Here is a 26,258-nt window from a genome sequence, read left to right on the forward strand (position 1 = left end):
TTGCGTGGCTGAAGTGTTTGTTTATTGCTTGTTTTGAAGGATGATGTGCGATGCCAGCTGGGGGCCGTGCAGAGAGAGCTGGAGGAGCTGAAGGGGGAACGAGAGTCTGCTCACAGTCGACTGACTCAGCTGCAAAGCACCTTACGGGAGTACCAAGAAGGTCAGACCGTTTGATGTTCAGACAGTTTAGATGGAGGAGTACATTCAGGCTGACATCTACAGTAGTCAGTGACTTGTCAACATTAAATTTATCAGCAACTATTTTTAAAATTGAATAATTGACGTGACTCATTTTTTGTAAGAAAATAAGTCAAAATCTCCTGATTCCCACTCTTTAGATTTGAATATTTTCTGGTTTGTTTACTCCTCGATAACAGTAAACTGATGGCTTTTGGGTTGTGGATAAAAGAAGACATTTGAGGACAGCTTCTTGGGCTTCTTGGGAAATGAAGATCAAAATTTTTCAACATTTTCAGAAATTTTCTTCAAACTTATCAAATTAATCATCAATGAAAACCGTCTTTAGGTTCAGCCCTAGTTTCCACAGCACGCTTGTGCAATTTTACTATTAGGCCAGAACAGCCTTCAAAACTAGTTGTGATGTGACACATACTGCGTAATTAAAATTTTAGATGAGCTCAGAGAAACATTTTACTTCCTGCACAGTAATTTTAACAAACTGTCCGCTCATGTGATGATCTGATCCTCCCTGCATCCTTACGAACACATTTTTGAGTGTACGTAGGAGGATTTCAACATAAAGCATAAGTAGCTGTAGGCTGAGTGGTTCTAAATGTGTGTTGTTGTGTGCGATCACAGGGAGGCGTGGACTGGACGAGCGTCTGATCACCACTCAGATGCTGCTGCAGCAGCAGGAGGAGGCGGTGAGGAGAGGAGACAGAGAGAGGAGATCTCTGTCCGACAGGGTGAAGGATTTAGAGAGAGCGCTGCAGGCGTCTGAGACGGATAAGAAGCACACACAGGTACATGCATGTTTGTGTGCATGCAAATAAAGTCCATGTATTTATGTTGTCTGTCCTCAGCAGCGACCACTGATCTGCCTCCATCACCATATGGCAGCGCTCAACGGTGGAGCGATATTTAGAAGTGTGGACAGTCAGGGACATAATAACAACAGATGCCTCACACACAGAGTTGCACCTCTCATGGTGTCGTGTCTCAGTTCCCCATATGTCTGGTTTTAATGCCAGCAGATTTCAAAATTATTCACCTTCTGGACCACAGGAGGAGCAGAGACACAATGAGAACACAGGATTGTTTGTGGGAAACGCAGCATAAAGCTCAGATAGACGAAGCATCGTTATTATCTGCGTGTGCAGCATCAGTGTTTTTGACTGTTAGTTTGTAATCTGTAAACTCACGTCTCTGTTACATAAACAGATTATTCAGCGTTCTGTATGTACACATTTAGCATGACCTCTGTCCTCCCTTCCTCTCTGCAGGATCTGTTAAATAAGCAGCGCGCTGCTGAGATGCGTCTGGAGGCGGAGAGGAGGCGTCTGCGGGAGGCGCTGGAGGCAGCTGAAGCTCGAGCCACCAGGGTGGAGCTGGGGAGGCGCAGCCTGGAGGGGGAGCTGCAGAGACTCAAACTGAGCCTGGGAGACAGAGAGGCTGAGAGTCAGGCCTCCCAGGACCGCCACGACTCTCTAATCAAACAGGTAATGACACCCAGGAGTTTAGTGATGACTCTGCTTTCCATAAAGCAAGTGTGGCAAAAAAATAAATTCAAACAAGATTTTGTAGCTGCCATCTTTGTCCCAGAACTATGTTTGATAACACTAGAGACCGGCTCCAAAATCCCTGACTCATCACATCCTGTGATCACAGAAATCAATACTTCTTTGTCTTTGGTTTTCATATTAACTGCATCTCTTCAAACCGCAGGTGGCGGAAGGAGAAGCTCGTGTGTCTCTGCTGCAGAGGGAGGTGGAGAGGCTGAGTCAGGCTCTGCTCAAAGCTCAGGAAGGTGAATCTGTACTCAAAGAAAAGACCGCTTCTCTGAATCAGGCTCTCCAGGAGGCAGCGGCAGCTCACAGCGGCTCCCAGAGTCGTCTGGCTGCTCTGCAAAAGACACTAAGTGTAGCTGAACAGGACAAAAGGCTTCTGCAGGTAGAGAGTCAGAATGACAAAAAACTTACATAATACAAATGAAAAGTGACTAATGATGAGATGATTATTCTGTACCGTTAAGGAACGAATGGATGAAGCCCGGGCATCATCAGCTGAGGCTAAAAGAAGCATGGCCGCCCTCACGGAGCGGGCGCAGACCCTGCAGAGTGAACTGAACCAGAGCGAACTGCGGCGAGAAGAACTGGAGGCCGAGCTCAACAACACTCAGGAGGTTTAAAAGACACAGAACTGCAAAGCACTAAACCATCTGCTGCTGATCTGAAGCTGTGGCATCAGTGAGACTCTGTAGAAGCCTGTAGACTGGTGTCCTTGTGTTTATTTTCTATCCTCCTCTGTCAGGCTCTGCGTCAGCGTTCAGCCACTCTGCTGGAGTCTCAGCGCAGCGCCCAGGCAGCTCAGACGGAGCGGGCCGCTGTGGAGGAGCGACTGCGAGGGCTGCAGAGAGCCGTCGCCATGCTGGAGACAGAGAAGAAGGATGCTGAGAGGCAGGCGGTGAGGCTGGAGAAGGACAAGAACGCACTGAGGAACACACTGGACAAGGTCAGCTCTGGATCCTACAGCAGCAGATGTAAAACTTGCCCCACCCTATCCTTTATTTACAACAAGCTTTTTGTGAAATTAACTTTCATTGAATTCTTTATGACAAATGTGGGCTTATTCATATGATGCACGAAACATCAGGTCGATCCAACTAGGGCGCAGTAAGTGATGATTCCTGGCAGAGCATCGACACGTGACACAAATATACACTTTTAAGTGTTTTAGTCAAATGATAGGTACAGGAAAACATCAAAAACTCAGTTTTGTAGACAAGAATAGTTGGATTCTGTGGTCCTCATCTGAACTCACCATCAGTTTATGCATTGAATGTCAGTGTGAAGCAAATAGTCTTAATCTGAGAAACAGAAACAGCCTGTAAACAGTCATATTTCTAAGATGACAGCAACATCAATGACATCGCTTTCAGTTAAATATAAATGAACCCATTTATGGTCAGTTTGGAGTCATTTTTTGCTAAATGAGCTTCAAAAAAGCGACTGTTGCTTCTTATTTAATAGCAGAACATTTGTTTGTGTTCAGGTACAATTTAAAACTAACTTAAAGTACTCTGTTAGTACTTTTGTTGATGAATTATACACTTAAAAATAACACAATATAATAAATAAACCATCCATATTAAACAGTGCCTACATCTACTCCAAAACGATTGTTTTCCCCCATCCAGAGATGCTAAATATAACAAGCCCTGGTTGAACATGAACTGAAAGTTTCCTGTCTGACTGAAAAATGCCATTTGATGTTAGTAAACACAGGTTTTAACATATTTTGCCACAGATCTTGTGTTTTACAATACTACAAATAAATCTTTCTCTAGGTTGAGCGTCAGAAGCTGAAGTCTGAAGAAGGCAGCATGCGTCTGTCTGCAGAGAAAGGTCGGCTGGATCGTTCTCTAAACACAGCCGAGCAGGAGCTGCAGGAGGCGCAGCAGCAGATTCTGATGCTGCAGGTGAGGAGCTGCACCTGATCTGAAGTAGACTTAGATTCAAATCACACCAGGGTAATAATAGAAGGAAACGCCACTTTGAAGTTGCACTAAACTGTTGTTGAATTTTGGCGACAGAAATAGTTCTTTTTCGTTGTTTCTCGCCTCCTTTGCTGGACATTATGTAGAGCCAAGAACTTTTTACAGTTCAACATCAGAAATTAATTCCAGAGTTTGGGCTTTATGTGTTTTTGTGGAGCATCATTCATTTCCATTTCACTTATAAAACCTCAAAAAAAAGAGGGATTTTGTTTGGACGCAAAAGTGTTTTCATGAGAAAAACTTGATATTTTCTGTAATGAATGGAGAAATCTGAGTTGAGTCCAACTACAAAACAACCTGCATGTCTTCTGTTAGGCATCACAAAATAGCTGTCAAGACTTGTTTTTCTCTTATTATTCGTCTCTGCATTGCTTTTGCGTCACATCAGAAAGCATCAAAATGTAAGTTTTGAACCAAAACTGTTAGCGATAGTTTTTCTTTTTTAATTAACCACAGACATGCTATAAACAAGCAAATAAATAAAGCAGTGGGTTTCCGTGGAATCCTGTTACAGTCATTAAAGTTGTTTATTTCAGGCCAGTTCTACATGTCAGACCACTCTTCATTTCTCCTTATTTAGTCAAAACTTCTCCCAGGCTGCAGAAGAGTTCTTTGGTAAGCCAAAAAGATTTGGCAAAAAAAAGCTGCAGAACTGCTCTGTAATTGTAACAATTGTGTTTGTAATTATCTTGAAGCTTATGCTTCATCCCTTTTCATTACTGAAGTATGTCTTTACGCTGCAAGGTAAGCAGTGAACGCAGTAAAGCTGGAGCTGCTGGACTTGTGCTGAAAGTGAGTAGAAAAGAGAAAGTACACTTTGTCATTTATCCTGAAACATGTTGACCAGTAAAAGACCCATGAAATCAGTGGTGTAAATTTCACTGGTAAAACATCTCATTTAAGATGTTTTCTCATCTGTAAATACTTCAACTGGATGCCTGGTCATTAAGTTAATGGTTTTTAAAACTTTAGTATTTATTGGGTTTCCATCCATTCTCTATACACCGCTTTATCCTCACTAGGGTCATGGGGGGTGCTGGAGCCTATCTCAGCTGACTCGGGTGAAGGCAGGGGACACCCTGGACAGGTCGCCAGTCTGTCTCAGGGCTACATATACAGACAAACAATCACACTCACATTCACACCTACGGGCAATTTAGAGTACTCAATTAACCTCAGCATGTTTTTGGACTGTGGGAGGAAGCCGGAGTGCCCGGAGAAAACCCACGCATGCACATGGAGAACATGCAAACTCCATGCAGAAAGATCCCTGGGGATCTTCTTGCTGCAAGGCGAAAGTGCTAACCACTACTCCACTGTGCAGCCCTTTATTGGGTTTGCATCTCTGTATTTATATATATATATATATATATATATATATATATATATATATGTTTATTTGACAGTTGTATGCATGTTGTGTGTTTGGCATCTTGTTCCATGTGGATGATCCTTTTTGTCCAATTTCTGCCAATAACAGGTTCTAACTTTTTGGCTACAAGCAAAGTAAAGCTTCTTACTAAAGCTACACTGCAGCACATTTGTTTGCAATGATGTCTTTTATTGTTGTAGTTCCATGATCTCAGAAAGGTTGTAGTTCACTGCAGCTTCTCCAGACAGATTTGTGTCCAGTATAGTTGCTGGGTGGTCCATGTTACAGTCTCCATCTCCATCTCATGAGCTGTCCTTGTTTTTGATGTCCTGCCAAGCTTTCGGTTCCTTTCCTCTTGTTTCCTTTTCGTCTCTTCTACCTGTGTGTGTGTGTGTGTGTTTCAGACTCAGCTGGCTGACATGGAGCAGTCCCACAGTGTGTGTGAGAGTTTGGTGAGGCAGCGTGACGAAGCCCAGCGTGAGGCCGAGAGGCTGAGGAGCAGCTTCAGGGACGTTGAGCGAACGCTGGGAACCCGAGAGCGAGCTCACCGCCACCGAGTCAAAGGCCTGGAGGAGCAGGTGCACGCTTTGTGTTGTAGTTTTTCTGTCACTGAGAATGTTAGGGTTGTTTCTCAAAAATGAAATGAAATCCACATTACTTGTTACGTGTGATACATTACTTTCACAAATTTAGTCCCGGTAGAAAGTAATTTGGGACACTTTTTCTGCTTTTGCGTTACTTCCCAACATCACCTGAGATGTATTGTCTCATAGTTTTCAGTTACAATATAAACTTAAACCTCACAGATACTCGCATATCAGCACAAATTTGTATCCCAATGAGGAGGACCTCCCTAAAATTGTTTTTTCCCCCATCTGTACTAAAGTATTACTGCAGTGACAAAAGCAGATTTGGCGAAAACCACCCAAAGAGCACTTTACAAAAAAATGTGCATGAACACAACTCACTGCCTCAATAATAACAGTAAGATCAGTAATTGTTATGTGATTACTAGATGTAGGAACAGTAATGTGTTACATCACTGCATTACAGACACTTGTTAATGTGTTGCCCCCACCACTGGTCTTCTGAATAGAGAAATTCTTTATCTGCTTTCAGTGAGCCTCACATTCAACACGTTTTTCATATGTTTATATATATTAGAATACAAGAATAAATCTCGCCTATTTTACTTTTTGGAAACCAGAATCTGCACACCTTGGACTTTAATACAGTCCACAGACTCAGTTACGAACTGTCAATGTTCACTAATATTTATCAGTTCTTCCTTATTATGTCTGATACTGGTTGATTTAATGTTACTAATAATTATTAAGAACAATAAAAAGATGTGTGGCAGAGAGCAGTAACAGTTTCAGACATGTTGTTTAGCCTCATGTACATTAACGGATCATTTCTCTTCACTTACCAGCCACTTTATCAGGAACATCTATGAAATCTACAACAGTCCACTACAACACCTCTGCCATAAATTACAGATGATAATTTCACTTGATGTTTATTATTGAGGTCATAGTTGGAGGATGTGTAATGTTTTGCATCTGTGTCATGCATGTTACTGGGAAGGTCAAATTAAAACGAACACTTTTACATGTAACGCCGTCCACCACCCACAAAGACCTCAACAATAAACACAAAGCAGAATCTTACATATTTGACAACATCAACAAAAACTGAAAATGTAGAAGCTTTCTAAAACTGTGTTGGATTGCACTGAATTTCCCAGATGCACCCATTAAACTGTCAGGTGAGTGTATAAAACCCACCGCCTGCCCGCTGCAGCATCTGACACAGGAAGAAATTGTGAAAAGTGTAGTAACAGTACTTGAGCCTCTGTACCTGGCAACAAAAAGTGATCCTGTCACTTATAATTTATGCTGTTTACACCCTGAAAATGAAGTCCCCGTGCGACCGTGTATCCGGTCTGTGTTATCAGCAGCAGGATGACACAGCCTGGATCAAAGCTTTGAGTCATGTGATCTGAATAACAGATTAGTCATCTAAACTGAAGCTTTGTCCCCCCGTCCTTACTGCAGGTGTCCACCCTGAAGGATCAGCTGCAGCAGGAGATGAAGCGGCGGCAGCCTTCTCTTCCCTCCTCCTTACTGCCGTCAGGAAACTGAGACGCAGCTTTAAAACCAGAATCACCAGCGGACCGTGTTGTAATCCAGGGAAACTGCACTCAAAATGAATGTCTCATAGCAACTCTAACCCACAGAAATGTGTTCGTACTCTAAATGTACTGTTTAAAAGATTGTTTGTATCATTTTGTGACACTGCAACGATCACTGCTGTCATTGTGAAGGTGTTTTATTGATATTGCGAGCAGTAAAGAACGCTTAACTGCAGCACAAATGACAGGCGGGGAGACGAAGCGCCTGCTGATTCCTGGCAGCTGTTTGTACTTGATCTGTGCTCAACATCTTCCCAAACATCCTGCTCGTATTCAAGAACAAACCCAAATCACCGCAGGATTCCCCTCCAGACAGTCTGGTTGTAGCGCAGGGGGGGAAGATCTGCCAGTTTTGCAGCTTGGCTTTGATTCCTTCACATTTATATTAACAACTGAGGACAGAGAAAAAGGGAAGGAAGGTTTTCACTGTGTGTGAGTGGAAACAAGCAAACAAACTGAGCACAATGAAGGATCTGCAATATGTATTCTCTCAGACAGATTTTGATATATGAATGTAAAACAGCATTGACAGTTGAGTGCTGCAGTGTGAGGGCAAACCTACAGTGTTTTTTATTAGCATTAGTTTTATCAGATGTATATACTTTTTACTTACTGTATAAACACTGACAAGCTGATGATTAATAACAGCAGAATCTCTTGTATGGACAGAACACATGGAAGCCACATGTTTGGAGGAGAATAAAGTGACGATCTGCACCATAAGTCATGTCTGCTCATGAATACCTCTCTGCACACTGGAGCTGCCGCCGATGAATCATGTTTGACGCCATCACACACCGAACAGCTGTAGTATATAAAAAAGTTTATTTTGTTCTCAGTCTTTATAGTGACAGTTTTACAAAGCAGTAGTACAGAGGCCATTTGTGAGATGCCTTTTCAAAGCACTAGTCGCCACTGCTCAGTTGCTTAGCACAGATCCAGGTGGCAGTAGTGCGAAAACTGAGGTCACTCACCACCTGTTTCTTCACACATCTCATGATCTTCCACAGTGAGACAGTTGATGGCTGCATCTTGATTAGTTTCGTGTGATGCCAGTGCACAATGACAGTGCATTGATGAGTCACGACAATGACACAAGTACAGTAACATGTCAACAGACACAAAAGCATGAGATTAATACGGTACAATATGCAAAAACAAAAAATAGTAAAAGGTTGTTCCGCAGTTTTATGTGCACCTCTAAACGTTTTTATAGCACCAGTGATTTATACAATCATCAATGTTCTTTGGAGTATATTTATCTGCACACACAGGATCTAGTGGGCAGACACACGTGTGAGAAAATGAGGATAAACAACAGAAGAATATGCAACTGCAGGAGTGCTTTTCGCACAAGAGTACAGAGCAGTACGGGAGAGGCAGGAAGCAAAGTGAGGGGCGACAGGGTGGAAGGAGGAGGAGTGTGAAGTGAAGAGGAAGAGGAGGTGGAGGAGCGGCAGTATCTGGGCAGGTTGTGTCCCTGATGATCAGCAGCCACCGCAGCTCTTCCCACAGCTTCCTCCCAGTGATGCACACTGACCGCTCAGGGCCGCCACGCCACAGCGAGAGAACTGGTCACGACACAGATCCGCTACACGGGCACACAGAGGTCAGTAAAATAAAAGCAGACCTGCATGCATAAACACGTGAACACGAAGTGAACCCACCTCTGAGCAGCTCCTCGTGCGCACACACAGTCCTCACGCAGACCTCCTTGTTGATGACGTACACCCGTCGCAAACTGATTGGAAACACATGTAGAGCTCACAAATGAGGCAGAAACAAAGAGATAGAGCCAGTGATGTCAAAGGGATGGTTCACTTAAAAGCAGCCAGATCTCGACTTGAAGGATTCCTCTGTTGCTATTTTGTGCTTTTTGTGGTGCCACCAAACTCATCAGTAACTATTGTCTGTGCAGCCAAAACATGACGTAATTTTTTCTTCTGAGTTGTTGCCCAAAACCTATTAAAAAGCCACATTGTTGCACTCAGTGGTTTTAGGGGTTGAAACATTATTGCCAGATCTCAAACCCTTTTCCAGGTTATTGTAATTGTTTGTTTCTTGTGTTTAAAGCCAATTCCCAATAAAAATGTCATCTAAAAACGCACTACCCTCTTAATTAATCACCTCTGACAACAATACTTAAAGTGGGTGCAAAATACAAATTAACTTTATTGCCTTTTTATTGCTAATTGCTACAAGACCAATTCTTAAGTGGAAATGGAATGGAAATCAATGGATTGGGGATTTTATGCAGTTTTTACAACTACAGAAAGTTAAATTCATTCTAATGGGATCTGCTGATAAATGCTAGTGAAGGACTACAAACTGGATTTAACATGTTGAGGAAGATTTAGTCTGCAGTTGAGTGTTGCTGAAATATGAAGAAAGTGTGATAGTGATGTGTCTGTTGCATATGGCCACGCAGAAGTTTTTTATTTAAATTCCTTGTATATTTTTTTAATTATCCCTGGTTTTTATGATAAATTGAAAGTGAAACAATGTTGATGAAAAGTTCTTTTTCAAACAAACATACAGTGAAACATTAATAACCAAAGGTTATTTTCACTACAAATGTATATTAGTTTAAAATATTGGTTATCGGTGTCATCACCCCTGAAAAAAACACATCAGTCTGTGCATAGTTTATTAATCACCACGTTAGTATGTTTTCAGATATTGACATTAAGAGCCATCTCTCAGTTTGTATCCTTTAAGTTTGGCTTCTTAATGTCTTTTCTGCCTTTTCTGAGACATTTTCACATCTGCAGAGATATAAAACTTTAATCTCACTGTAGCAGAAAAAGGTGTCTTGGACTCACTTTGGTTCCAGTATAATGTTTACTCTAATATCTACTGTATCCTAATGATATTTTCCAAAAACTTCACGAGGAAAACACGTCATAAAATGCCATGGAGTTTTGCACTCTCTGCTTGCACTGTTACATTTTAAGTAAGCTGTTTGGCAAGATTTTGAAGGCGCTTTTTGCTGCAGTAATAGTAGAGATTTGGGGATGAATTGGAGCCACAGTGTTTGTTTGTCCTACTAACTTCAGAGGGTTGTTGACTGGTGTAAAGGCAGAGATAATGACTGTGTTTTCTTCTCCTTTAGAAGTGGCTTCATACATACCTGTAGAAACACAGGCTGTTGAGGCATTGCTTGCATGGCTTGTGAACTGAGTAGAGTCTGGTGCAGGGATACTGCTCCTCTCTGCAATCTGTGAGTTAATCAGACAACATTATAATTCCTCCAGTCTGCATTGACAGTGGACTATGCATCTTTTATTCTCCATCTTGCTTACCGAGAGGGCCAGGCTCTGTGGGCTCCGTCTCCAAATCAGACCCTAATATCCAAATGGAAAACAGATTTATCAACGAGACAAACTATTTGTAACTCAGTTTTATGTAATTATGACAACATCATCAATAAAGCTATGACTGTGGTGGGAGGAGGGTTCAGTAGACATACTTGATTTTTCTGGACGGACCACTGGCTCCAGCTGAACCTGCTGCTGGTAGGTTCCAGGAAGGGAATCAGTATTTTCATTGTCTGGATTCTCTACTCAAGAGGAGAGGAACATTTTGTCACACATGGACTTTGAAACATGAGCATAATGTTACAAGAACATCAAGAAATCTGTAAATTCTTTACCTGGGAAATAATCCAGCCCATAGTCCTCTGCAAAGCCATAAAACAAGCAGGAGAGAGATCATGAGATCAACATTAAGTCAAAGCCTGCACAGACAGCAGCATATAAAATGAACCACCTGCACACCGGGAAGCAGTAAACAAGCAGCTTGTGAGGCTGTAATCCATGACTTCATATGCAAGATGCTTACAAATAATAACATGCAGATAGTCAAAGTGCTATTTACACTGTGATACAGTTGCCATGCGGGAGGTAAACAGCAATCGAAGGAGGAGAGAGAACTCCTCAAGGCGAGGTGACACATCAGAGGACAGCGAGGAATCAGGAACAGATGTTAGAGCTCTGATATAAACTGATGCTGAGCTGGAACAATGCAGGCCAATATTCTCTTAATGAACTCACCCAGAAAAGGAAACGGTTCCTGGTACTGGCCCTGGGCGAGCAGCAGAACTGTTGATGTTTATGACAAATAAAGTAATCACAAAGATGGGGTGATGAGAGAAACGCAGAGGTGGAAAGTCAGTACAAGTCCTCCTAATGTACTACTTGTCCTGTATGTGTGCTGTTAATTAGGTGTTTCCAAAGAAATTCATCAAATGTCAGTTTTTATCATTGCACTCACCTCCTTTTTAAGACAAAAACTTTGCAAATGCACACAGAGTGAAGATACCGTTTACGTCTCACAACTAAAAAAAACCCCATTAAATAATAATAAACTATATTTCTGTAGTTTCAAAACTGGAGTCACAAAGTGCTTCACAAAGAAAGAGCAACAGTACAGCATTATAAAAGAGGACATAAAATATTGTACGAAGTGTCTATGCAAGTGGGTTTTGAAAAGCCTGTTAATTCTTCAGAAGTACACTTATTCAACTCTGCTGTAGTCTATTGAAGCAGCAAAACCTCTGAAGATACTGTGTTTAGTAAAGATGTGTTTTTATTTACTAATTCAACAGTACTGTGCGGATTCTTTCTTCCATCAGAAGTTCCACAGTCTTGGTTTATGGTAAAATATCTATCTATCTGTCTGTCTATCTATCTATCTATCTAGAGTGATACCAAATTCCTTGTGCATTACTTGTGCATTAAAGCGGATTCTGATTCTAATTCTGATTCCGAAATAGGTTGAACCTGTTAAAAAATAGTTTAATAGTACTTATATATATAAGTTTACCAGCTACACTTCGTATGGCATTGCAGATATCTTATTATTTAGAAAAACATTCCAAAGACATATTTGCACGTGTTCTCATTTTCAGCCCAGTAAGTAGTAAGTAGTTTGAGGACTATTACGAGTGACAATTTTAGGTCAAAATTGGAAAGAGTTTTGAGAGTTCTTTTTTATTTTTGGCTTCCTGTTTTCTTACTAAAAGCAAGAGGTAGGTTGGACACAGTTGGAAATGTTAGGCATTAACACTGATGCTGCATAAAAGATGCATGTCTCCATGGTGACGTTACCCACTGGATTGTGTACTAACATTTTAAAGCCTGAAGCTTGGAATTAGGCCATCATCGTCTCGCTCTTTTATAACAGTCAGGACCTGATTGAGAACCTGAAGACACTCCGCATGTTCTTATGGTAGTGGCTTTACTCTGTGGACACACACTGAAGCAAACTCTGCTTTATCGTCTGTTTTACACTAAATGGAACCATAACTTAAAAAATGAACATCATCCTGTATGGAAGGAGACACAAAGATAGTGGCTGGGACCTTAAACTCATCAGAAAAAAAGTTTACTAAAGTAACAAATCAACTAAGTAATAGGGTTATTTTCTTATAGATGTCTGTACAGACTGCTTGCAACCAGAGGAGTCGCCCCTGCTGGCTGTTAAAGAGAATGCAGGTTTCAGTGACACTCTATTGACTTTACTTTCAGACCTATCTCCATCTTTTATATACAGTGTGTATGAGTTCTAACCAGGAGTGTGCTTTATCTGATCAAAATGTGAAACAACTGGTTTGTTTCCATTGTTGCCAAGTGAACAAGGAATACTTTGCATATTATGCTCATACTAAATAATACCCAAGTATTTTGCTCCAAAACTTTAAAGGAAAAGTTTGACATTTTGTTAAATACTTTACTGACTTTCTGGCAGAGAGGAAGACTGACACCACACTCACGTATGGCGTTTTGCTTAACACAAACAATCAGTCTACTTCTCAGCTGGATACTCAGCAACTTCACTGAAACGACAAGATTCTCTGAAAGGTATTGTGCCCAGTCAAGATCCAGTCATCTATTTTTTCTGCTCATCCAGAGTCAGGTCAGTGTGGTGACAGCAAGGTAAGCAGGTCATTCCAGACATCGCCCTCCCAAGGCTTTCTCAAGCCAGATGAAATATGTAATTCCTCCAGTAAATCCTGGGTTTACCTGGGGGTCTCCTACCAGTTGGACCCAGAAAACCTCAAGAGGATGTCACCCAGGAGAGATCCTAATCAGATGCCCAACCCCCCACTGCTTGCACCTTTTGACACGAAGGAGCAGCAACTGTACTTGGAGCTCCTTACCCTATCTCTAAGGCTGAGATCACAATTAAATTCTAATAACCATGGGTGAGGGTTGAAACAAAGACCGTCTGAAGACAGTGTGGTGCAAACCTGCTGATGCTGCACCAGTCTGTCTGTCTATCTAATGCTCCATTTTCCAATCAACTGTGAACAGGACTAGAGACACTCCAATTTCTTTGCTTATGGAAGCACCTCTCCTCCAACCCAAATGATGCAATCCACTGACTTTAGGAGAGAACAAAGGCCTTAGACTGGGAGGTGCTGACTCCCATCTTCACGTCCATCTGCAAACTACCCCAATGCCCCCTGAAGGTCACAGCCTGATAAAACCAAAATAACCACATCTTCTGCCAGACGAGACTCTGAGGTCTCCAAACCAGACACCCTCCTCACCCCAACTGCGCCTTGAAATCCTTTCCATGAACATCCACAAATAGGATCGGAGACAAGAGGCCGCGTCTAACACCCACTGGCGACAAGTTTGACCTCTTTACAGACAATATGAACTCAGCTCTCACTTCAGTTGTACAAGAATCACACGGCTCATTGCAATGGTCCCAGTACTCAGTGTTCTCACATCACACCTGATAGGGTTTCCCGGGGTACATGGTGATAGGTGTTCTCCGTGTCCATGAAACAAATGTGGACTGGATTGTCTAAGTCCCAGGATCCCCCCAGCAACTCTGCAAGTTGCTGTTGGGGGTAGTTATCAAGACAAAGTTGGTACGTAACCCCCTGTAAAAACACAATATGCCGTTTTTAACACTTTGGTATTTATGCAAATTTGAAAAACCAGGAAAAAAAACCCATTGGAATTAGTGAGTTTTAGTGGTACAAGCATTTTACCTTCAGTCTGATCTATTTAAGCTAGGCTAACCAGCTGATGGTTGTAGCTTCATACAGACAATTTTGCATTTTTCTGCAAGGAAATGAGTAAAAGTATTTCCCAAAATGTCAAACAGCTCTTTCAGCTTGGATGTTGTAGCACGTTTCCCAGCGATTCTTTAATTTTATCATAAGATATGAACCCTGTTTTGAGGAACTGTTGTAGGCCGTGGAGGAATGTGGTACAGTTACCTGGCATGCAGATTAGTAGGAGGACTCTCATGGTCGCTCTGGGAGGTAGACTGACTTTACACTGGAGATAGAAGAGAGAATTAATCAAAACAAAGCAACGTTGAAGGGAATAAAGAGCTTAGAGCTGGATGTTCCTTTGGCCTCATAAAATCTCTTCTCCTCTCCTTCCCCTTGTCCTCCGTCACCCTTCCAACCCCCCACTGCTCTCCCCTCTCTCTGCCCTCCCTCCTTCCCCCTGCCTTCCACTGGCCTCAAACAGCCACAGTAAGGAAAAAAGAGGGGGAGAAGGCTCTTGACAGCAAGAATGTGGCACGTCTGTCTTCCTAAGAACAATCCCTCTGTTTTCCCACTTTTCCTCGCTGCAGCCGACAGTCTCGAGGCTGCATTCCAGGAAAAGAAACAGAGGACCCCTCCACCCAACCCTTCTGCCCGAGTTTTCTTCATTGCTCCCTCTGTCTCCACATCCTTCATTTCCCTTCTGTCGCCCTCACTGGTCATTTCCTCACAACCCCCCTTTCTTTCCCCCCACTTTTTTCTTTTTTCTTCCCCCCAACAAGCAAAAAGAGCCTCTTAGGTTCAGTGAAAATGACATGAGGACAAAAAAACACAGGAACAATGACAACATCTAGACATCACAAACTTGCTCCCCCTCCTACACTTTTTTCCTCCCTTAAGTTTTCAATGAAATTCAGCAAGTCACATGTTACATACAGTAAAAGCCATTACCTTAACTTCCTGACTACTCTGTGGAAAGTATGAGTGCTCCTCCTCCACTGCAGCACTGCAGGCCGCTTCACGACTTTCAGCAGTGATTTTGGGCTTTTCGCACATCCTGCACTGTGGATTAATTTTTATTTTCTTTGCAAAAAGTCTCGATGTAACTGCATGCAGATTTTTGTTGAGGCCACACTGGACATGAAATACGTGACTCAAACACTGTTTGCACAAGTTCTGCATGTGTATCAATAAATCTGAGTGTGTGTTTGTGCAACAGCATAGCACTCACTCACACACACACAGACAGACACACACACACTATTCCCCTCTTGTGCATCGGAAACCATATGTTTTCACAGCACACATCTGGGAGCGATTAGCCCCCCTCTCCCCGCTGAGTCCCTTCCCTTTCCCAGCTACAGAGACCCCATCTCCCCCTCCACCCCCACACCCACAGACACCCACAGACACACACATTAGTAAGAGTTTTTGAGGACAGCAACAGAAGATGCTCTGCTAGTCATGACAAACAAAAAAGAGCAACATTTCTAAATCCTCTTTCCATGTGCCCTCATCGACCTCTCTTCTCTGGAAACAAATGTTTTTTTGGAGGGGAGGGGGGGTCTCCAGTGCCATAGCTGCAGGCTGAGCTGTGAAGTCCCTCCTCCTCCTCCTTCTCTCCAGTGAAAACACAGGACCACATGTCAACTCTCAACAGCCATTAACAAACACGCTAAACATCCCCAACTATTACTTGATCTACATAAAGCAACCTAAGAAACACCTAGAATTCCTAAGAGTCCTTCAGACTTTGTCTGAGCTGCATCCATCTGTGCACAATCACCTATTGTCTCCTGATTTTTTTTCCTCCACAGTCTTCAACATGCAGTGCAAGTCTAGTTAACTACTTGATTCTACTTCTGCATAAAATGACAAAGAAATAAATGCTAAAAGAACAGATGCAACCATTAGATTGTTTTTTGAGAGGTCTTACCTAACTTTGGTTCAATTAGCTCCGTCTTTCAGCAGCTCTCATGCGTCCTGTGAGTGAAGGAGGACCTCGCAGCGCCACATTGTACTACCCCACATCTGGAGTCTCCTCCCTCCAGTCCAGTCCGGCCTCCAGCCTCCAGGCCCTGGTCCCAGCACTGACCTGTAAAAAGGTAACCGCAAACTGGTCACCCATCTGGAAGAGCAACATTAGAGCTCAATTATGGGACACACACTAATGAGCTCCTATAGGTGGCATGTGTAAATAATTACATGCCAACATCTGGATACCCTGACCAAGATGCCTTATAGGATTTTTACCTTTTCAGATAGAATCCTTAAAGGTTCCTATAAAATTTTCCACATCCTCTGAGACAGTCTAAGGAAATAGGTTTGGGTTTGCACAGTGGCGGATCTTCCATGGGGACATGAGGGGGCAGTGCCCCCCCTGTGATCTGATTGGGTACCCTGTGAGCCCCCCCAAAATTTTCATTGGAAATTTACATTACTAATACTCCAATTTCCAACGCTCCTGAATGCAACTTCATTGTCCGACTGTGCCTGAATGCACGAACGATGTTCGTTTGATCTTTTGATTGTATTTTGTTTGGATTGAAGAAGCTTTGAAGACATTTCCTGAGGAGAAGACAAGCAGCTTTGTACCTTTGTGGTAAGAAGATTGGGGCCGTTTCTTAGTACGTAACTGTCCGCACTTTCGTTCTCACATACTTGTGAAACGTGATCATTGACACTGCATCGGACCAGACTAGTGTGCATAGATAGATATGAATCAGTAGATAGGACCATAGATATGAATCAGTAGATAGACCATGCCTTTTTGAGCTGCATTCTATAGCTAGGCTAAGCTAGTGGGGGCAAAGTTTCAGAGCAGAACAAGTATGCCGTCTCACTGTACTGCATACAGTTGCACACTATATCGTACGATTGAGACTAGGAAACTTGGAATAACTTTTCATAGTTAAGAATAGCTTTTGTCTCTTTTTTCATTATTAAATCTTGTTAGAGCTTCCAGTCTATGAGAGCTAACTAGTTAGCCGCTAGCAAAACACTAACACGAGCTAGCAGCTTCACAACCAAATACCAGACAATTAATAGTAGCTGTAGTATAGTTGTACAAGCAGTAGTAGTAATAATAAAAGTACAAGCAGCAGTAGTAATATAAATAGCTGTTGGAGTCGTAGAATTAGTATCAGCATGTGTAATAGTATTACAAGTTGTAGTAGCAATGCCAGTATCAGCAGCAGTAGTTAGTGTACTATCACTACTAGTAGTAGTAGTCACATTAATAATACTACCAATAATACTACCAATAGTAGTTTAAAGCCTAATTCATATAAATCCAGATTACCATCTATGTTCTTCCTCTAAACCCATTTTATGATTGGGATTACAGCCAGTTCTTTAGGACTGCTCTCAAATAATTGAAATGTTTCTGAACAAGGTTATACTTTAAAAGTACACACAAAACCCCCCACAGAGACACAAAACAACCACAGAGACACAAAACAATCATTAAAAGACACAAACAACCACTAAAAGACACAAAACAACCACAAAGAGACACAAGACAACCACTAAAAGACACAAACAACTTAACACAAAAATAAAATACAACATGGTTAACAAACAAATGAAATACCTTTGGTCTCCAGTATATTGGCTAATTTGGTTCATTTTCCTTAATTTATTAGCATGATTTCTTTTTAAATATGTTGTGTACAGGTAGCTAACACTTATTACACTTTGATGTACATTTTCAAAGTCACATTTTTGAAATCAAGTAATTTTTCCATAAAACATATCATGGCTTTTATTTTGTCAGAGAAATTTGGAAACGTCGTTTATCCATAATTCCGCTAACTTGACTGAATGTGGGCTGCAGTTCCCGTTATTTAAACATCAGTATGATGTATAAATGCAGATGGACTTCATATATTTCACTATGCAGACATATTTATTGATGTCCTGCATATTTTATAGACATAAACATATTTGATAGAAATATTAGAAATGGATAAACGGATAAGCAATGTTTCCTTTTACTTCCAGAAAAATAAAAGCCTCATATTTGCTATTTATTAAAAAATCACTAAAAGCAACACTTCCACCAAGTTTGTTTTAGTTTGTTGGCATTTATCGGTGGAGCAGCAGCACATTTTCTACTGTCCGTTGTCTTGTTTTAATCAGTTTTCAGTTCAGTAATTCAGTCCTTCGGCTGATTGGACCAACAGACACTGAAGGACTCCGACAGCTGGTTGGTAATAAATGATAATTTACTGATCGGTGCTGGTTTTAATTAACTTTATGTTCAACTTTAGAGTCAGATATAATGTGAGCAGTGAACCCCAGGAGTTGGTGTCATCGGTGTTCACGGTCAGGTCTGTGGTAATCTGTCAAAAAACAAAACAGAAAAAAATCTAGATTATAAATCAACATGTAACCAGAGCACTCTGTGTATAACACCATAGTATAGGATGACCTTGTCCTGACTTATGGCATAGAAATTGAAGAGTTAACAGTATTTCCCCAGAACCCTCTTCTTTCTGACCATTTTATGATAACATTTCAATTTAAAGTAAAGGATTGTTTAGCAGCTGAGAACAAATATCATTAGAGTAGATGTTTATCTGATAATTCAGTAACTAAATTTAAGGAAATAATACCCTCTCTGTTTACTTCAACAACATTTACTGAAAAATCAGAAGGCAAATATTATAATTTTACCCCCACAGAAGTGGATTATTATGTTAATAATGCTTCAGCCTCACTGCGTACAACTCTTGATAGTGTTGCACCTGTAAAAAAAGAAAGTTATATCTCAGAGAGGATTTGCTCCTTGGTATAATTCCCAGCTGCGGACTTTAAAGCAGGCATCCCGAAAGCTGGAAAGAAAGTGGTATTCCACTAATTCAGAGGAAGTGTATGTGGCTTGGAAAAATAGTCTAGTATTCTATAAAAATCGCTTCATAATGCCAGGACAACTTATTATTCATCTTTAATAGAGGAGAACAAGAACAATCTTAGGTTTCTCTTTAGCACTGTAGCCAGGCTGACAAAGAGTCAGAGCTCTGTTGAACCTTGTATTCCTTTAGCTTTAACCAGTAACGACTTCATGAGCTTCTTTACACGTAAAATAGTTATGATTAGAGAAAAAACAGTTTCTACATCTAAACCATCAACATGTCTTTTAGATCCTATCCCAACTAGACGCTTCAAGGAGATTTTACCTTTAATTAATTCTTCAATGTTAGATCTGATTAATCTCTCTCGAGTAACAGGCTATGTACCACAGGCTTTAAAGGTTGCTGTCATCAAACCCTTGCTTAAAAAGCCCACTTTAGATCCAGATGTGTTAGCTAACTATAGACCAATATCCAACCTACCATTAATCTATAAAATTCTGGAAAGATCAGTTGCAAATCAATTATGTGAACACTTACAAAGGAATAATTTGAAGTGTTTCAGTCAGGCTTTAGAGTGCATCATAGCACAGAAACAGCTCTGGTGAAAGTTACTAATGACCTTCTCATAGCATCAGATAATGGACTAGTCTCTATACTTGTTTTGTTAGATCTTAGTGCAGCATTTGACACAATCGACCACAATATTTTATTACAGCGTCTGGAACATTTAATTGGCATTAAAGGGACAGCACTGGACTGGTTTAAATGCTACTTGTCAGATAGGTTCCAGTTTGTGCACGTCAACAATAACTCTTCTGAGCATACTAAAGTTAATCATGGAGTTCCTCAGGGTTCTGTCTTAGGACCGGTACTTTTCACATTATACATGCTTCCTTTAGGCAATATTATTAGGAAGCATTATATTAATTTGATGATGACACACAATTGTATTTATCTATGAAGCCAGATGAAACTGATCAGCTAGCTAGACTGCAAGATTGTCTTAAGGACATTAAAACCTGGATGACTTTTAACTTCCTACTGCTAAATTCAGACAAAACTGAAGTCATTGTATTTGGCCCCAAACATCTTAGAAACTCGCTTTCAAAGAAAATAGTTACTCTGGATGGCATCACATTGGCCTCCAGTACTACTGTGAGGAATCTTGGAGTTATTTTTGACCAGGACATGTCCTTTAACTCACACATAAAGCAAGTCTGTAGGACTTCCTTTTTTCACCTGCGTAATATTGTAAAAATCAGGAACATCCTGTCTCAGAGTGATGCAGAAAAACGAGTTCATGCTTTTGTTACTTCCAGGCTTGACTATTGCAATTCCTTATTATCGGGTTGTCCAAATAGCTCTCTTAAACATCTACAGTTGATCCAAAACGCTGCTGCGAGAGTACTGACAGGAGTTAGCAAAAGAGATCATATTTCCCCTATACTTGCTTCTCTTCACTGACTTCCTGTTAAATCCAGAATAGAATTTAAAATCCTTCTTCTGACATATAAAGCTCTTCATAACCAATCTTATCTTAAAGATCTGATAGTACCATATTATCCTAGTAGAACTCTTCACTCTCAAACTGCAGGCTTACTTGTTGTTCCTAGAATTTCTAAAAGTAGAATGGGAGGCAGAGCCTTCAGTTATCAGGTGCCTCTCCTGTGGAACCTGCTCCCAGTTTGGGTTCGGGAGGCAGATACCCTCTCTATCTTTAAGACCAGGCTTAAAACGTTCCTTTTTGACAAATCTTATAGTTGGGGCTGACTGGGTGACCCACAGGGGTTCGGCTTGTGTCTTCGTTTCCACAGCTGACTCCCTCTTGGACGTCCCTTCGTTCTGCCTCTAGTCATGCTGCTATAGGCCTATAGGCTGCTGGGGGACTTCTCTGGATTCACTGAGCCCTTCTCTATCTACCTTTACATTTAATATGTATACCATTATTGCATTACATTCACTCTGTTTGCCCCTGTGTTATTTCTCCGAGTGTCCCTGGTCCCAGAGCTGGATGCTTCAGATCTACGGTCGATGTTCCACCAGCTGGTCCAGTCTCCATCATGTCCACTGTGGGATGCTGCTGCTGACCTTCCTCCAGCCCTCCGCTTCCAGCTCCCCTTTTCCACCAGTCAACTCTGCATCGCCTTCACTATACTTGTTATGCTAATCTACATACTGTTTGAATTTTACTGCTAGCTATATATGTAGTAGATTTAATGTCAGAGCCGTACATCATAAGAGTAAACTATGAGTCACTTTTCAATGTCAGCTTATACTTTGTTTGAGTCATATCCTGTCATACATGTATCCAAATGTGTGTTGTGTTTTCCATGCTTTCCCACCCCTCCCTCTTCTCCCATCCCTCCCCCTTGCCCTCCTCTGTCCTTCTCAACCCGCCCGGCCAGCAGGCAGATGGGTCCCCCCTATATAGAGCCGGGTTCTGCTCGAGGTTTTTTCCCTGTTAAAAGGGTGTTTTTCCTTGCCACTGTCGCCTTTGGGCTTGCTCTGGGGGTCAAGCATATGGGTTCTGTAAAGCGTCTTGAGACAATTTGATTGTAATTGACGCTATATAAATAAAATTGAATTGAACTGAATTAAATCAACAGTTGGTAAATATTCTGATAATCTTTCAGGGAGCTTGCAACAGCACTTCTCACTCTTCCCCAAATTTTTATATACCAGATAATCAATCAAATTAACGTAGAGAATAATCCATAATCCAGATCAATCCATGCTGAAGATAATCATTAGTTGCAGAAAATAACTTAAAAGTAGATTGTGCTTTTACATTAATGCACAAGTAATGATAATCTAATTATCTAACATGTAACGGGACATGTTTCTGCACTGTGTACTTTCATGTGTAACGCTTAAAGCCCTTTTTCATTATACAACTTGCTTACTTTTACTTAGGTAGTATCTCAATTTTAGAACTTTAACTTGTAGCAGAGTACTGTAACAGTGTGGTTTCAGTAAAGGATGTGAATATTTCCTCCACCATTGCCAGCTCGTGACAAATTTATACAGGATGAATGCAATCAGATTGGAAGTAATAATCCTTGACAGATGAAATACACTGTTTGCTGTCCACCTGCAATTGCAGATTGTTTAAACAGGAGAAAAAAATATATTTAAAATATAATGCACCATTCAAATCTCTCTTTAAAACAATAAGTATAATTAGGCTTTTAAGGAGATTTTATAACAGACAGGTGTTGCCTTTACCCTGTAAGCTTTGGCCCTATGCTGTTCTTTCAGGTCATGTCAGATGTACTGCACTAAAATGACACCCAACACCCACTGCAGATTTATTTGTTTTCAGATGAATATTGTGTCTCTGACTGTTACTGCCTGTGTGAGTGGCTCAAGTGAACCCAGTGAAGCGGCCAATGGTAGTCCCTGGGCCCTGTTTTTGAGGCACCTTCTCGAAAATGAAAAAAATAAATAAAAATGCTATATCTCTGGAAATACAACCTCTATGTGAATAATCTTGATATCAAAATAAAGGTAAGACCAGTGAGATTTCATCAGAGGTGTAACCATCACTGTAGGTGCCACTGTGTCAAAGTAAATGCAGAAGAAACACAGGAAAAAATGAAAGTTTGTTTATTCTCGCCTAAAAAAAACTTTTTATAGTATCAATTCCATTTGAAAATTAGCTGTGAGCTCCCTAAATACTCCAGAAACATATGTAGTAACTTCTTGACATTTCCTGTACAAAGCTGCAAGTGGCTACAGTAAAGCAGGGCAAAATTAGAGGTTTTAGTAAAGGAATGTCTGGGCGTTATCCAGTTTGGCACAATTTGGCACCACCTGTGCCACTTGAGTTTTCTTTGGCACCAAATGGTAAAACTAATTTATTTTCAATTCCATGTCATTATGGCTCTAAAATAAACTTGTTTTATTATATATATATACCCCCCAACACATTATATAAAAATAAAGCCATACAAAAGGATTACGTTTGCATCCAAAAGGAGCAGATTTATTCTACACAATAGCAATAACAGTAGTAACAATAACAGAATGCAATCCAGAAATAGAAAAATTAAAAAAAAACAAAAAAAAAAAACAAAAAAAAAACAACAACTTCAACCAATCAACAAAAAAATATTTACAATATTTACAGAATCATCATGCAAGATGAATCACTGGCCATCATGCCACTGTGCAAAGCAGTTTTTTTTTGCTGTGAGGCACAGGGGTACATTGCATTTTCTACAATATACTGGGGTTTTCACCCTAGGAGTGCCTCTGTCCTGGCATCTCCGACAGTATCTCCTTGATTGCGTGGCATCCGTGCCATAGTACGCTGGCATGCACGTCAACATGGGTGCTGGCTTGGGTGCTGAGCCTACTCCAAAAGACAACATTTCAGCAGCAAGCTGCTCCCTGAACATTTTCTGGCTCTTTTCAGTCAAATCAGCCCTTGTCTTGCACAGCTCTTTGTACAGGAGAAAACTGTTCACAATAGCAATGTCCAAGAAGTGGTAGAAAAACGTCTTGTACCACTTCATGCTTTTGTGGTGTACACTGTAGTATCCAATGAGAGCATCAGAAAGATCTACGCCACCCATGTTATTATTATAGTCCAAAATGGAATCTGGGACAGGGATTGATTTTGTCTGCCACACCCCAGCCTCCTTCACCTTACGCTTTACAGTCTTCCCACTGAAGGCTTCATGCAAAGTTGAACACACTGTCACCTCCCGTGTGTCCATCCACTTGACAAAAAGTAAAGGATCCTGCCTAATCCAGTGTATGTCTCCCCTGTCTGTTTTTTTTGAAAAGCTGTTGGAAACTGTATTTGGAAAACCAACATGGTTTTTTCGAATAGTCCCACAGCAGGCAATGTTCTTCCTGTAAAGGTCCTGAAAGAGAGCAGGGCTGGTGTAAAAATTGTCCACGAACAGGGTGTAGCCTGAACCAAGAACAGAAAATGGCAAAAGATCCACGACTGAACTGTAGCTGAGACCATGACCACCTGTGCTGCCTTCGGGTTTGTCAGTTTTCCCTGAATACACTGAAAAGTTCCATGTATATCCAGTAGCAGAGTCTGCAAGGACAAAGAGTTTATACCCCCACTTTGTGGGCTTGTCTTTCATGTACTGTTTCATACTTGTTCTGGCTTTAGATGCTACCATCCGCTCATCTATACAGATGTTTCTATATGGCTGAAAATGAGCCATACAGGCAGCCACTATGTCTGTGTATAATGGTTTGATTTTGCAGAGACGATCGTAATTGGCAGTCTGTCTTTTCCGGTCATTCTCCTCATCATCCTCACGACTACTGAGGTGCAATGACCACAGGATGGCCTCAAACCGGTCCCGGGACATGTTCTCCCGGGGGAAGGCAAAGTTGTAAGGCCACTTTCTCCTCCAGTAATCCCCTCTGTTATGTACTTGGACAAGGCCAGAGAAAACAATAATTGAAAGAAAAATATAAAAGTCTCTCACAGTTAGAGGTGCCCACTGAAACTTGAGCCCTGCCTCAATCCTTTTGGCAGCATTGGCATTTGTGTTGTCAATAATTGTCCTTATGACTGATGCACTGAAAAACAGCTGGAAAAGTAAAAGAGGGGTCCATGCTGCTGTTCTGTCAAATGTGGGGCCAGGTTCCCGGGCAGGTGTAAATTTGAGAGGATCTGGTTTTCTGTCTTTTTCCTCTCTATTGTGCCACCTTTCTCCTTCAGTGGCTGCAGGGTCATTTATGCGACGCTTGGCTGGAGCTAACCTGGGCTTTTGTTGTGCACAAGGTGAGAATTGCTCTGGCTGTGGGGGAGGCGGAGGCAGAGCTGATGCACAGCGAGAGAGCCTACTAGATGGGGGTTGGGTCCACGTTGAGGGCCTTGGCTCATCTTCCTCATCACTGTTGAAGCAAGTGTATAAAGTAGTTTTACTCACTAGCCAACTCAACTGAGTTATTCAACAAAAATACGCGTTTGCTGATGTCTAAGAACCGAACTCTGGCATAAACATATATGAGAGAGAGAGAGCGAGAGAGAGCGAGAGAGAGAAAGAGCTTGCAGTGGTTTCACAAAAAAAAATATAGCGACACACTTTCAGTAATTATATACTATATATATATATATAAAAGTACCGAGCAGTAAAATAGAGCTTACATACCTTTCTTCCGGTGGTAACTGATAGTCACAGTCACTATCACTAATATTCAGCTGTGGCTCAATGTCGTCTTCAGAAGACGAATCTTCTAAGATGACTTTTGTCCCACTATCACTGAGAATTATCTCAAGTGCTTGTTCAGTTGTGTGCCGCTTGTTTCTCTTCATTTTGACTGCAAAAAACACGATAAACGGTCCAAATCCTCCACCCTATCTGTGCGTTCTGCGCTCTCGTACGTAATGCATTCTCCACGTGGTACAACTGTTTTCACCTTATTCAGGAAGTGAGGCAGGGCGGCGCCATTTGTGAGAGCGACTTCCGGTTGACCGTCTTCGTTAGGTGGCGGTAATGCACCTAAAAGTTGCGTGCCAACTGCCATTAAACAAAAAGAAGAAGAAGACCTTCTTCGCACTACAGCAACATCGAGTCCTCTCGATACTGTAGCTACTTTTAACTGTTCTTTTAAGCGATTTTAACATGTTTGGCATCAATTGCGCTGTCTGTGGGTGCCACAACAACTGGGGAATGATGAAGCTTTCTCTCTCTCAGAATTGTTTAGAGCACGGAAAGGTTAGATCTGAATGCTGCGGACCAGCTCATGGCTATGTAAACACACAGCCTGCATCGGTCACTGTCAGCGCAGCTACAGCGATTCTACCGAAGTTCAGTTTCCACTAAAGACCTAGCTATGCCATCAGTGAGGTAAAAAGATACTCTCTGCTATTTTGAAACGTTGTTATGACTGCGGTTTGGTCAGAATCAGTTTTTTGTTGCTCCAGGAAATTAGCATTAGCTTGTGACAGGGCTAATAACACAGTAAACCGCAGGAGCTGTTTCAGAAATGACAATAACAACCTCCGTTTGCACAAACCGGAATTATGGCGATGGATATAACTTTTCGTCACTTACAGCCAAGTTAAGACAGCATTTCTGGCTTGTTTTTTTGACAGCGAGTTGTTGTTT

The 26,258-nt window shown here is 41.4% G+C and overlaps 3 protein-coding genes and 1 long non-coding RNA gene across 7 annotated transcripts in view; 2 read left to right on the forward strand and 2 right to left on the reverse strand.

The window, feature by feature from the left end:
• LOC110951065 (rootletin) overlaps positions 1 to 8,025 on the forward strand; it is a 29,120-nt gene extending 21,095 nt beyond the window's left edge. For 3 of the 4 annotated variants that reach the window (XM_051947820.1, XM_022193980.2, XM_051947821.1), the window contains 9 exons: positions 40 to 160; positions 820 to 983; positions 1,464 to 1,679; positions 1,906 to 2,130; positions 2,213 to 2,362; positions 2,491 to 2,691; positions 3,527 to 3,658; positions 5,513 to 5,686; positions 7,166 to 8,025. In XM_051947820.1, coding sequence (XP_051803780.1) covers positions 40 to 160; positions 820 to 983; positions 1,464 to 1,679; positions 1,906 to 2,130; positions 2,213 to 2,362; positions 2,491 to 2,691; positions 3,527 to 3,658; positions 5,513 to 5,686; positions 7,166 to 7,252 — 1,470 coding nt within the window. In that variant the 3' untranslated portion in view covers positions 7,253 to 8,025. The other variant, XM_051947822.1, reaches the window with a different exon arrangement.
• Positions 8,026 to 8,108: 83 nt separating this feature from the next.
• Positions 8,109 to 16,361, reverse strand: mfap2 (microfibril associated protein 2). The gene is made up of 9 exons (XM_022193981.2): positions 16,251 to 16,361; positions 14,540 to 14,600; positions 11,355 to 11,402; positions 10,955 to 10,981; positions 10,772 to 10,861; positions 10,605 to 10,646; positions 10,433 to 10,520; positions 8,970 to 9,043; positions 8,109 to 8,893 (listed from the first exon to the last, which is right to left on the reverse strand). Exons 2-9 carry the CDS (start codon positions 14,568 to 14,570, stop codon positions 8,790 to 8,792), a joined length of 504 nt encoding a protein of 167 aa, XP_022049673.1. The 5' UTR covers positions 14,571 to 14,600; positions 16,251 to 16,361; the 3' UTR covers positions 8,109 to 8,789.
• LOC127533908 (uncharacterized) lies at positions 8,791 to 23,259 on the forward strand. The gene is made up of 2 exons (XR_007941790.1): positions 8,791 to 8,911; positions 16,283 to 23,259. It is a non-coding gene; the product is annotated as an uncharacterized LOC127533908 (long non-coding RNA).
• Positions 23,129 to 25,815, reverse strand: LOC127533904 (piggyBac transposable element-derived protein 4-like). Its single transcript, XM_051947844.1, has 2 exons — positions 25,299 to 25,815; positions 23,129 to 25,041 (listed from the first exon to the last, which is right to left on the reverse strand). Exons 1-2 carry the CDS (start codon positions 25,460 to 25,462, stop codon positions 23,319 to 23,321), a joined length of 1,887 nt encoding a protein of 628 aa, XP_051803804.1. The 5' UTR covers positions 25,463 to 25,815; the 3' UTR covers positions 23,129 to 23,318.
• Positions 25,816 to 26,258: the final 443 nt, after the last annotated feature.

Source organism: Acanthochromis polyacanthus, chromosome 5, assembly GCF_021347895.1.
Source record: "Acanthochromis polyacanthus isolate Apoly-LR-REF ecotype Palm Island chromosome 5, KAUST_Apoly_ChrSc, whole genome shotgun sequence".
Taxonomy (NCBI): domain Eukaryota; kingdom Metazoa; phylum Chordata; class Actinopteri; family Pomacentridae; genus Acanthochromis; species Acanthochromis polyacanthus.